Genomic DNA, 13,076 nt, shown 5'->3' with positions numbered 1-13,076 from the left:
ATGAACATGTTTATAGACTACACCTTCATATTGAAGAGCTCCCTCATGGTACAACTGTGCATATTATTCAGATCCTCATAATCCTTAAAACAACTGAGTATATTCATAAATCTTTACTTGTAAATTCTAACATGGTAAACTAGTATGCTGCCGTAGTACCTGGAAAGCCTGATTTTCCTTCAGTTTCAAGAAGGGATGCAGCCATCATACTGAAGCACTTCACATAAAATACAACATGTGTTAGGAGGGAGAAGGAAAAATAAAAACAACGAAAAGGAAAGCAGCTGAAACTACAATTTTTTTTTTCGTTTGTATTACGTCCCATTAACATTTGTTTAACTCCTTGGCACTGGTGGATTGGATGAGTCTATTGCTGGCTTCGGTCTACAGGGGAAATACAGCTTATGGCATAAAAAGACTTATATAAAAATAAGAGTTCCAATATAAATTTAGTATAATCCAGAGTCCTTTAGGGGTGTGAAAGGAATCGTGGAGCAACATCAAAGAGGCTTTTCTGATAAGGCCAGTACTTTGGCTCAGACAGTGAAACTTTTCTCAAGGTTAAGAAAAGTGTCTTACCCGACGATTTCATGCATGCATACTTATCTCTTACTTTTGGGTCTCCTTGGTTTTATAACCTCTTCACATCCCTCCACTGGCTTCCCTTCTCTTTTGCATCAAACACATGCAACTTGGCTTCAATTTCAAGGCTCTTCAGTGCTCATCTATCCCTATCTTACCTATCATCTCTCATTCACCACTGCTAGGCCAACTCCTGCCTTCAATTGGCCAATAATGCCAGCCTCCATCTCTCCCTTGTTACATTTTCAAACAAGCACCTTCTGGCTTTTCCCCACTACCCATCATGCTCGGGGGAACTCCTGTAACTATCCAGAAAGCTACCTCATCATTTCCTTAAAATTCCTCAACACACTGTTTTGTCATGATGCCTATAACAAGCTTGACAACAGCGAGGCTGCGAGCGTGCTTTGACCACTGCCTATCATGCTGACCAACAATGACTCATTGTTTTCTTGTACTTCCAGGTGTATCTGCATCCATCTGTTGTCTCTTATCATATATTTTGAGTGTAAGCTCTCTGGAGCTGGGACCCTTCTTGTTCCGTGTTTGTACAACATGTAGCAGAATAGAGTTCTGGTCCATGTCTGGGTAATACAAATAACGTATGCTAGATGCTACGATGATACAAATAATATTTCAATAACAAATGTGGTTCAGTGGTTTAAGCACTGGATGAGGAATCAAGTAGTCCCAATATCCGGTCGTGGCTTTAACAATGGTGTTCTCTGTGGCCTTGATCAAGTTACAAGATCTATGCCTCAGCTTCCCTTTCTGTAAAACAGAGAATGGAAAATCCCTTACACAATAATTTCCTTTCTGCTATCAGCATCTGCCACAATTCTGTTATTTCTGGGCTACTCCCCAACACAATGCAGTTTCCAGAAGCAAATCAAAGCTACAGCACAGAGTGTGCTGGCCATGTCTCCTTTGTTGCCAGGTAAGTCATTCCAAAGCTGGGTGAAACTTGTAGAAATATATTTATATCATCATCAAATGCCAACTTATTAACTATGTACAGCAGGCAATTGTCTGCATAGCAACTGTCCAAATAAAAAACTGACCCCTTGGCTACAGAGCCATCCAGGCTGGTTAGAATTGTGGGAGATGCTGCTAGCAGAAAGGAAATTATCTGGTAAGAAATATTTCATTCTGAAGCACAGCGTCTGCCACAGCTCTGTTATGTTTGGGAAGTAGCAAGCAGTGAAACAGAAGTAGGGAGGGATAAGGAAATAGTAAATAGAATGAGCTAAAAAAAGAATCTCATCCACTAAGGTTTGTCAAAAGGCAATACTGGGCCACCACTTGTAGCACCTTCCTGCCAAAAAAGATCTCTGAGAAAGACAGGAACTCCACTTTATAGTGTCTGATACAGGTGTTAGTCAATGCCCATGGGTGCTCTGCATATGTCAGTGATGGGAGCACTTGCTTGTTAATCCCATGAGGTTTCTACAGATCCCATGGAAAGTGCCTTGATTTCTTCTGGAACAGGGATGCACAGTCTGAGCCACACAGCAATGGATAGTTTGGAAGCTCCAAGTCCTTGACACTTTGGATGAAAGGAGACAAACAGTGTGCCTGACCTTCTCATGGATTCTGTATGTTTAGTGCAATTTATCAGTGCTCCTCTGATGCCCAAGTTTTGTGTCAGCTTCTTGGTCGGATGCTGTGGCCTGGGACAGAATGATGGAAGAATAATCTCCTGAGAGGCAATGAAAGAAGAGTTAACTTTGGGGAGAAGTGACTGTGGAGTTCTCAGCACCACTTCATCATTGTGGAACATGCATGGAGGACATTGCCACTCCTGACACTCACCTCACAAATGTAATGGTGACCAGAAAACAGGTTTTGTTGGAGGGATAGAATGCCGATATTGAAGTCAGAGGTCCAAAAGGGTAAGTTGTTAAGGCTTTCAACACCAATGATTAAGTGAGATATACCCAAGATCATCCTGGCAAGTGACATACACTCACACATACACTGCAGGGGAAGGCAAAAAACTCCCAAGCTCATTGCCATCTCAGAAAAAAGAAAAGGTCTGTTAGGACAACATTTCCTTTGGAGGTGCAAGTCTCTACATCCTTTATTCTTGGTAAGCAACCAGTAGTGGTTACTGAACAGAGAGCAAAAAAGAGATTGTGTCTAACAGAATAGGGAAAGGGGATCCAGGTTATTTGCACATTACTGCGTCCTGGACATTTGAGTATGTCGTGTTTTAAGACTGTTGGGCCTTAAACGTCTTTGAGATTATTCAGTCCAGTCCCTGTTTTTAAAACCCTGCTAGTTCAAGTGAGGACCACTAATATGGCCATCTTGATATTTCAGAAATAAAGAGTTACCATACTTAGGAGCTCATATATATTACAAGCAAGTGCCCAAAATACACTGATATGACTCCACAGCCAAATATTTCATGACCTGAGCAGGGGATGAATTCTTCAACTTGAAGCAGGTCTCACGACTATGATATGCTAAGCATTTGTCCATCTCAGAGCAGAGGACTGGACAAAATGCAGAAATGTGGACTTTTAAAGTAGTGCTGCCAGGCCTAGGGAAAAACCAGCTTGAAGAAACTGTAAGCCTACTGGTATTTGTACCCTAATCCCAACGGTAGCCTTAATAACTATTATGAAAAATAAGCAGCAGGAGCTTCTGTTTTTAAGTTAAGATATTACCGTGAAAGATTATAGTCCACAACAGCTAAGCCAGTGTGTAGCTCCTCTTTAGTTTTTTTTATATTTTGCTTTTCACTTTTGTAAAGAGATTATGTAAGTCTCATCCTTCATTTTTGTATTACAATGTAAAACAAAAATACTGAAATATTTGTGCTTGTCAGAGGATGATAAGGAGGTTGAAAAGCCTATTTGTCATAGTAAGGTACATTTAAGCCACCCATTTCATTGTCTTGATTTCTCAGTGTTTAAGAAGGAACAGATGGAAGCAACTCTAATGAGCTAACGTAACTTACTGAATAATAATGCACTTTGTGTAAGCATCTCTCTTGCAATTGCAATGCCAGCTCTGCAAACATTCTGATTCAAGATGGGACAGGTACAAATTATTTTAAAATCTTTTGCAAAACAAAACAGGAGATTGGAGCATTTGCTGAGGAAGGAAAGTTTAAAATAGCCCAATGTCCTTAATCTAAGGTAGCATATTTGACAATGAAATAATTATTAGGCTAGAGTAACAGAAGCTACAGGGGACATCTGGAAATTATTTTTGCCAAGCAAAATTGCTACAGAGTACAAATCTATTCTTTGTGAAAAAATTTCACTGGTAACAGAAAACACAAGGACTCATTCACATACTATTACCCAAGATCTGCTCACTTACAAGATTTGAACAACAACTGTAACACGACATGCCAGATGGAAAAAGCAATCAGAAGTGACCACAGCCTGTCTTGCATTAGTGCAAAGTTTCCTGACCCTCTCCAGCAAACTTTACTCTCTTCACTATTCTTCTTCAGTAGCAAGACCTTGCTCATAGTCCTGCAGCCAGGCCCTTGATAATCCTCTGTTACGGAAATAAAATGCTTTACAGAGCCAAAAGAGTGAAGATGGGTAGGAGGCGGTCCTGGCACAAGATAAAATAATTTTACTGGCACATTCCTTACAGCAACTTTAGGATCAAAATGGTACTGAAACAAAAATTAAAAGATCACACTGATATTAAAACCAGGGCAAAAATCAGAAGGTTCAACATGTACAGGTGGGGAGGAAGGCATTGCCTCCCTCAAGGAGCTGTTCTTTCATTCACTGCAATAAACTGTTCCTCAAAACAAAACACATCCCTCAACCTTCAACAGTTCCAGGTGTTTGGAGTAGTGGTTGCAGGCTGGACAGCCAGCCCCACAGATCTAGCACAAGAGCAGGCTGAGTGGAAGAGACTTAGGTCATATATATTGAAGACCTCAGGCTCTACTCCTAGCTCTTCTTGAAGTGAATTTGTGCAACTTCTGCATTACCATATTTGTAAAATGTGCTGGAATTACACTTGGTTGCCTTGTAGTGAAGGCCACGAGGTCTTACTCATTATGTAGGACATGAAGTACATAGAAATATAGGCAGCAGGTACGTGAGGACTTTGAAACTAAAAGCCATGATTGGGGTGAGAAAAATCACATACCAAAGGTATAAAAGCATTATTGTCAGTTGGTTAGGATAATCGGCGCAAATCATTTCTAGTTTCACTAACTCACAAGTTGTAACATTGCCAGTCTTGTATGATGAGCATAAGACCTTCATAACACACCTTTTCCAGAAAACCTATATTACAAAAATCTAAGGCATTTTAAAACATTACTGTAAATTTAAAGAGCTAACAATATACATGTTTAGTAATGAATAATAATAAAGTATTGCCCTAAAAGAAGCCAAACCTGAATTACAACATAACAACAGAGGTGTGATTTTATTAATAAAGTTTTTCTAGCATTACCCTTAACACTACACCCTTTTCTGGAGAAGACAGGAAAGCATAATCCTAAAACACTCACCAGGTCACTTTTAGGTGCATCCTGATAATCTGCTGTGAAGCAGGACATTGAATCTCTTGAGCCACTGCCGTCACTGGCTTGCTTTGGAGGCTGTGCATGTTGCCTGTATGTTGCACTCTTAGGGGTCCAGCAAAAAAGGTTGACTGATTCACGGACACAACGTTCAATGTCAATTTCTGACCAAGGATTGAAAAACAAGCAAAAACCCAGATGTGAAAGTTAGTAAAATCAGTTAAACTGGTGAAACGATTGCTGAAAAAATATCATCAATATTTAGTAACCATTTTGTTAATTCAAGAGACATCCAAGAGACTTTACAGACAAATTATGTGGAGATTCATTTTATCCACCACTGAAATGCAGCCACTTCGGGAATGTAAAGTGGCAGCAAAGTTATGTTATATAACTGTTTAAGACAGGAAGCGAAAAAATACCATAACCAACTGAAGCTATAGGGTTATTTTAGTAGATTAATTTAATTATTTATACAGTAAAGGTACTTCAGTAAAATTGTTGGCATACTGTAAACCAAAACACTCTTAAATGTAGATGTACAATGGAAAGCAAGTCAAGTAACAGCTATTTACATGATGCATGAACTTTTAGCTGGTCCAAAAATCAATGCCCTCTGTGTCATGGTTACAGTTGCTAAAAACTATTACTTCCCAGATTGAAAGAGTTCAGTGTAACAAAGTTACTGAATTTGAACTTTGTGTTGCCTGCTATTTTTGACAAAACTATATGCTGTCTGTCTACTGGAAAACAGGAAATCTCAACATTATTTTGTGCTTGACTGCACACAAAATGGATTTGTCTTAGTCTTACTTTGAATTCAATCCAAAAATGGCTGCAAGTCAGAGGACAGCATGCTGGCTGAAGTACATGACACGACATTACTGAACTTGGGAATGTTTTAAAATATAAAATAAACTATCACCAGTTGCAAATTATCAAAGAAGAATGAAGAAATGTGTAACCAAAAGTGATCCTATGACAAACATTATTTCAGAAGTGATAACATCAAGGCTATGTATATTTTGAAATCAAGGGTGTTGCAGTTCTGACCAAAGCAGTTAATAAGAATACATGGTTTCCTGAGCACAGCAAAAGGACCAGTTGATTTGTTTCATCTGACCTTCAGTTTCATAAATGGGACAAATACACAAGTGTGTAGAATTACCCTAACCTGCATCTTATGACAGTGCACAAGACATGACATAACCAGCACTGGAAGTATCAGTTCTAGATATCTCTCGGACGGATAGCAATTCATTATGACACTACCAAGTTTAGGGTGGAACGTAAGGTAGAATATTTCAGTTAGACAGGACTACTTACTTCAATTTCTTTGATGTTTAAAGAGAAAGACTTGGTCTACTCAGGAAGCCACTTAACATTTAAGCACACGCTTAAGTCCCCTTAAAGTCACTGTGCTTAAATGCTTTCTTGACAGAGGGGCTTAATGAGTACAGGCTGGGAGCTAAGAACTCCTGAGTTCTAATGACAGCTCTAGCAAGTCTCCTGCTGTGGCCATGGATAAAATCACAGCCTCCCTGCTTCCAATTCAAGGGTATTCATGCAGGATTATACTTCTCAGGCGTATTATATGTCAAGTTCTTTGACAACGAGATGAGCTCTTTTACATGATGTATTACTAGTCAATGTTATTACTAATTTTTCATTTTACAGGTGACTTGGTAAAAAGTTTCTGTTTACTAATATTTTCCAGGAAAATCTGAGACAGTGGCAAAACTAATGCAGGCTTTCTGATTTAAGCAAAGTTTGCTAAACTGCACCAATTCTATGGCTCAGAATATAGGTTCCAAGGCACTGATATTACACAGATTTGCTCACATTTTAAAAGGCTCAGTTTATTTGTACAGATATGAGAACTCCAACTAAATTCTCTGACATGTTTACAACTTCTTATTTTTCTGTAGGGAGACAGTTCCAGCCTGATACTATCATGATTTATATCCCCTACAACTGGGATTCTTGGCATATTTTACACAGCTGCTAGGAAAACTTCAGCAATACTTGTGTGTGAAGGGAGATAAAAGTAGGATGCCTTAGCAAGTTTAAAAAGGCATCTGAGCATCTCCACCTCTAACAGTGCCCAAGTAAAACTGAGAAAATTGTGGGAGGACATAACAGTCTACACATACCCCAAAGTTGTTAAAACAAGAAAGTCAAGGAAGGAGAGGAATTATCTAGGTAAGTACATGCAGACATGTGATAGGTAAAGGCAGTAATGAGGTGAAATTAAGAAAGTAAATATTTAGACAGAATATCAAGAAAGTTTTCCTGAAAATAAGATCTCACAGGCTAGCTAGTCGTTGCCATTTTTAACCCAACAGAAGGCTAACAGCAAGGTTCCCCGGTAAGACTGGTGTTTAATATTTTAACAATGTTCTAGAAAGAGTGAACAGTGAGGAGGGAAAATCAGTTGGTCAGTCAAGACTAGAGAAGACTATCAGTGGGCAGCCTGGTGGCAAATGACATTCAGTAGTGACAAACAGAAGGTAATGCACACTGGAAGGAATAATCTGAACTATACATATACCTGACGGAACTCCAGATCAATAGCAACCACTCAGGGAAAAGACATGGGTGCCCCTATAGATTGTTTGATCAAAATCTCTGCTCACTGTTTAGTGGCAATCAAAGACAATCCACAAAAATGTTTAGCTTGCTTACAGAATTGGAGATAAAATAGTATAATGCCATTATACAAATAAATGCTACACCCTCATCTGGAAAAATCTATTTAGATGTGGTCATTTTATCTTAAAAAAAGAGATAAAAAGAGAAGTGGGTCAGAAATGAGTAACAAGAATGATTAGATGCATGGAGAGACATTCATACGGAGACCAACAAAGGTGAGAAAACGGGCCATTATAACTATTTCTAAAAGAAAGTCAGGCACTTCTTTTTACCCTCTCATACAATACAAAGGGACATTCAGTGAAACTGGAAGACATCTGGTAAAAGGATGTATTTTGATAGAATACATAACTCACAAATGGAACTCAATGCCACTAGATACCCTGAGGCTGAAAAGCTTCAAAACCAGGCCTGAACATTTATATGGATACTACAAAAATTCACAGTTGTATTAGAAAAGCTAAAACAGTTCTAAGGAATATTATTTACTCTCATAGTTCAGGATATAAGCCAACTATTAGCTTACAGATGTTTTGCTTGAACCATAAACCATAACAGCGAATTTTAACTGGTTTGTAATATCAAAAATCTGAGAACAATTTACAGCCTTTCAGTCAATTCACTGGTATCCACTGGTATTTTCATGGAATAGAAAAAAAAGTGCTCTGTTCTTTTCAATTATGTGATATATAAATATTAAAATAAAGCATGCAAAAACTGATGGTAAGATGAATATTTACCACTGACATGAGACACAATAATACAGGTAGTATGAGTATTTATTTAGCTGCTTTTTAAAAAGCAATTAGGTATTTATTTCAGTACAGTAGAATTTTAAACTTTAATTTTAGGGAATTAAAAAAAGACATTAACAGTGAAATTCAGACACAGAATACTTGTTAACGATACAGTATTAATATTTATCATCTCTGAGAAACCTTCAAACCTTATTTATCCTCTGCTTTGCATTCTGTTGTTCTTAAAGGTTAACCACAGTTGTTTTCAGTCACTGTATGTATATGGCTTCACAACCTTTCCAGTTAAGTACAGTTTTGTTTGTTTGTACTGTTGTGTTCTGTTTTTTGTGCTTACACAGCAAGAGCTTGGAATTACACTGATACAGACCTGGATATTCCCTTTCCCACTCCTTTTCCAAGATTTGATGTTTTTGAAAGGCTTTTGATTTCTCTTTTAGATACTGGCCTCTCATTTTAATACTTTTACATTTTGCATAAATATACAGTTCATCACTATGGAAGTCAGAACATGTATAAAGATGCCAAATGTTTGGTGCTCCAGAGATAGTAAAATTGTTCCCACTTTTCAGTAATATTTTGTTTTAGAACTAAGAAATATTTACACCATTCTTCACATTCACACCACTTCATATGAAAAATATACTGCTAAAGCTGGCATGCCAAAAATGTGATGTACATTAGCAACTGAGTTCTGGATCATGAGCAGACACACAGAGCACTACCCAACTATGTCTGACTGCTTGGTGCTAGCAGACACACTGTGTATGTAATTTTAAAGAACCTATGCCCTTCTGAGAGCAGAACTGTTGTAAAATTGAAGGCAGAGTCACTTCCCAAGAAGTGATCAGAGATGCATAGGGAAGGCAGAGCTAGAGGGTCAGAAAAGAAGAGAGCTGTGTGCAGGTGCATGAATACTACTTGAAAATGCATGCTCACAGAAGTTTATTGGGGTTGTGTTTTATAGGATTAGTATAATTTCAAATGTGTGCTTTTTGTTTTTAAAAATGATTGCTAATGCAGTTAATGAAAACTGTTTGTAAACTTGACAACATTCCATTGTGAGGAATTTTAAACCTGCATGAAAATATTTGACATTTGGGCGGAGATTTTCAAAAGTGACAAGTGATTTTGGTTGCCTCCATATTTGGTGTACGTCTGGAGACATCTTAAAGGAGTCTGTTTATCAGAGAGTGCAAAACACCCACTCTCTTAAAACTGAGCCCCTAGAAGAAGTCTCAAAAGATGGGCATCCAAAAATTGAGGCACCCAAAAAATCACTAGTCACTTTTGGAAATCTTGGCCTAAGCAATGGCGTTCTCCTCCCTACATTTTAATTTTTTACCAAAATGCAGCAACCTTCTAGCAAAAAAACTCAACTGCACAGACTAGGTAAGCCAATACTCTACATTAAAAACTTTGTCTCCCATTACTAGAGTTTCACATTTATGAAAATAATTTGGTCATTAAAAGAGACGGAACTTTTTGTGTGCTGCTAACATTATATGACAAATGTCATTCCCACTTCCAAATATAAATGATTTAACACACACAAAAGGCTTTTTGCTATACATTAAAAAAATACTAAGCCCACAAAAATTTTACTTATTTTCCCAAACCTTATTTTACTATTTTGTTCCCCTTTTGAACCTTATATACTGAATTCTCCTCTCCAGGCATAACTACTGCCTCCTTCCTATCAACATAATCAGTCTGAAGTGAGAAGGATGCCTTGGTGTGACAAATGGGTGATATGGACACGACTAGTTTTTATGAATACGTTTTTAATGAATATTATCACAGAAAGAGCAGAGCACATTTAGGGCATTCTGTCAAAGAAAACGGATGGCTTTTTGCCTCTATCAAGATGTAAGAAAACAACGAGCAGTCTGGTGGTACCTTAAAGACTAACAGATTTAAGAATGTAAGGATGTAAGAACTTTCTTTCACAAATCAAAACATTAATCATCATATTTTTGGAGAAAAATTAAAATATAACCTCAAGCTTTCTCCCTTAGCCACTCCTCTTTAGGCTGGAAAGTTGCTAAAGGCTACTGTGTACCATTAAATATACCTAGTTAATACATTTATTTCCTGAAGGTTTAATGAGCTGGATAAACAAATCTTTTAAGTAAACACTGGCAAATTAGTTGCTATATTTTCTAACAAAGCCAATCATTAATCTCTCTAGGTTGATAAAGTCTGGAAGGCATGGATGACATGCATTGCTGCTCTAACTCAAAACCCTGTCATTAATGTAACTCTATTCAATAAGCCATATACTCTGTTCACAAACTGAAGTCTTAAATGTTTGTGAAAAATAACTGATATCAGTAATGCAACATGGACTTTATGGAATATCTGAGATTCAGTACAATACAGCAACCTTTCTAAATCCCCAACTGTCTGCATTTTGAGTGGATGTCAAAAAACACAAAGCACCAACTTAAGGTCCCAAGCATGTTCCAACTGCATTTGGAAGGTTTTTTGGTTTTAACTGTTCACAGAAAAAGTGTGCTGAATAAACGATTACTGAAGCAAATCCTGACATAAATGGTATTTATTTAGTGAAGAATTATACTGAATAGGTCTTTGTGCACAATTTAATCTCAGAAACTTTTTCCTTTGGGAAGAGAACACAGATGTCAAGAAGTAGTGTGGACAAGATCAATTGCATCTACTTATTTTGGAGAAAAGCTAAGGTTAAGATTGTGGTTTGACCTCTCTCTCGCAAGCATTCTATTACTGTCCTGCCCCCATTCCCCTCGCACACCCACAAACACCTAACACTTATGAGGCCAAGGACACCACTAGGCTGCAAGCAAAGGAGTTGAACAGGTCAGACAGCTTGATCTTGTGACCTTTCTGTAGAGATGACAGCATAGAGATAAAAGATTAAAAGCTACCTATATATGCCATACAAAAATACTAAGGTACCATGATGAAAGGGACACAATCAATTTAAAACAAAATCACATTTCTGTCTGATAATTCTTTACTCATTATTATTGCTAATAATGCTTGAGGGCTGTAACTGAAAGGCCAGAGAAAAACAAATGTCCTCTTTTTTAAAGTTTACTTTCTGCATTTAGGAACATATTGTGTAGTTGTCTGTCTCCACTGCTTTGTTAATCATCATTTGCTCTTCATCTCTCATGGCCTGGCATGATGACATAATTCTCATGCATCATAGATAAAAGTTGTCACCAGACTTACTCCTTTTTTTGTTTGTTTTCTAAATCTCTCACTCTGTAGGTGAGGATGGGATCTGAGCTTAAAGATATACTCAAATTCTTAGCTGCATATAGAATGCTCAGTTCTGGATTGTTGTGAGGGAAGAGTAATATTCTTTTTCCTTAAGGAGCCATCAGTCTTTCTGTCTATAACAACATCAGGAGAAGAGGAATTGCTTTTTTTTTTTTAAATGGGAATAGATGATTAGTTGAACTCAGAAACAACAAAGGAATTAACCATAGGATTGTGCCCCCAGCATATTATAAATTGCCCAGAAATGAACACAGTTCAAAGGCCAGTTGTGGCAAAAAAAATTATATCTGGATGTTTCTGGGTACAGACCCTTGGGAAGTGACGGCCTGATGGACTGGGAGTAGTTTCTCCGGGGGGGGGGGGGGGACCCTTTGGATTTAACTGGTGGGTGTTAGAAAAGAGTTAATAAGGATAGGCTATATCTTCATATTTAAATATTCTGACTTTTGGGAGTCTGCAGGCTCCACAGGTGCATCTCAGAAACTGCCCTCCTGCTTGGAAAGGAATGGAGAAAAAAATCCAGACTGACTGTTCTTGTGTGTGGAAATCTGTAAATTCTAAATATTAGATGAGGCTTACTTCAGCTATTAGCCATCAGGACATTCTACTTCCCCCAACTCTACCCTGCATAGAGGCCTACATCGGAATTGTGCTTGGTTTCAAAGCTCATCATGTCTATCACAAAGATCATGCCAGCCAGACATCAGGTCTCCAGCCAAAGACAAGTAGCGGCTGCAATACCACTGGTATTGGTCACCTGAGCTCTGGCATGGATCCTACATGGAGGGACAGTAGTCTTAGTGCATAATTGGGAAGAAGGCTCAGGAGAATCCAGCTGGTTGGAAGTCTTCCTAGATCAGTCCAAATCCTTGCAGGCCAAACCAATCATTGAGGCTCTGCATTTTACGGCTTATTTTTCTGGTGCGTTGTTCAGCCCGATTGCTGAATTAAAAGAAGTGAAGACGTTTAGAACCACTTCTCTCTCGGAGGCAGAAAAATAATTGAGCTAAAAAATTAGGATGCAGGGCCACCATGAGCACACCGAAATCTTCAACCTCTGATTTGTTTTGCTGCCAGATGCTATACTGAGAATAGAGATGGCAACTCAGGCATTAGGAATCAAGTTACAGATGAAAATAGTAGTCTAAAAAGTACACCATTAAAAAAGTATCTGTCACAACAGTAGCTGAAACAGATGATCATTTATTCTTTATCTATCACAATGTTATTTTAGGGTGGGTTACTAGCATATAAGTTTATGTTTATTCTTTTTCTTCCTAGCTTAACTGACTGCTGAAGTTGTTTACTAA

At 38.0% G+C, this 13,076-nt stretch overlaps 2 protein-coding genes across 3 annotated transcripts in view; one reads left to right on the top strand and one right to left on the bottom strand.

Annotated features, from left to right (window-relative positions):
• Positions 1–13,076, top strand: part of NPNT (nephronectin) — a 665,225-nt gene that overhangs the window by 182,057 nt on the left and 470,092 nt on the right. The window lies entirely within an intron of this gene.
• TBCK (TBC1 domain containing kinase) overlaps positions 1–13,076 on the bottom strand; it is a 180,532-nt gene that overhangs the window by 55,148 nt on the left and 112,308 nt on the right. For both annotated transcript variants that reach the window (XM_050944493.1, XM_050944494.1), the window contains one exon: positions 5,081–5,256. In XM_050944493.1, coding sequence (XP_050800450.1) covers positions 5,081–5,256 — 176 coding nt within the window. The remainder of the gene's footprint in view (positions 1–5,080; positions 5,257–13,076) is intronic.

This window comes from Gopherus flavomarginatus, chromosome 3 (assembly GCF_025201925.1).
Source record: "Gopherus flavomarginatus isolate rGopFla2 chromosome 3, rGopFla2.mat.asm, whole genome shotgun sequence".
NCBI classification, from domain to species: domain Eukaryota; kingdom Metazoa; phylum Chordata; order Testudines; family Testudinidae; genus Gopherus; species Gopherus flavomarginatus.
This window is presented reverse-complemented; position numbering and strand designations above follow the sequence as displayed.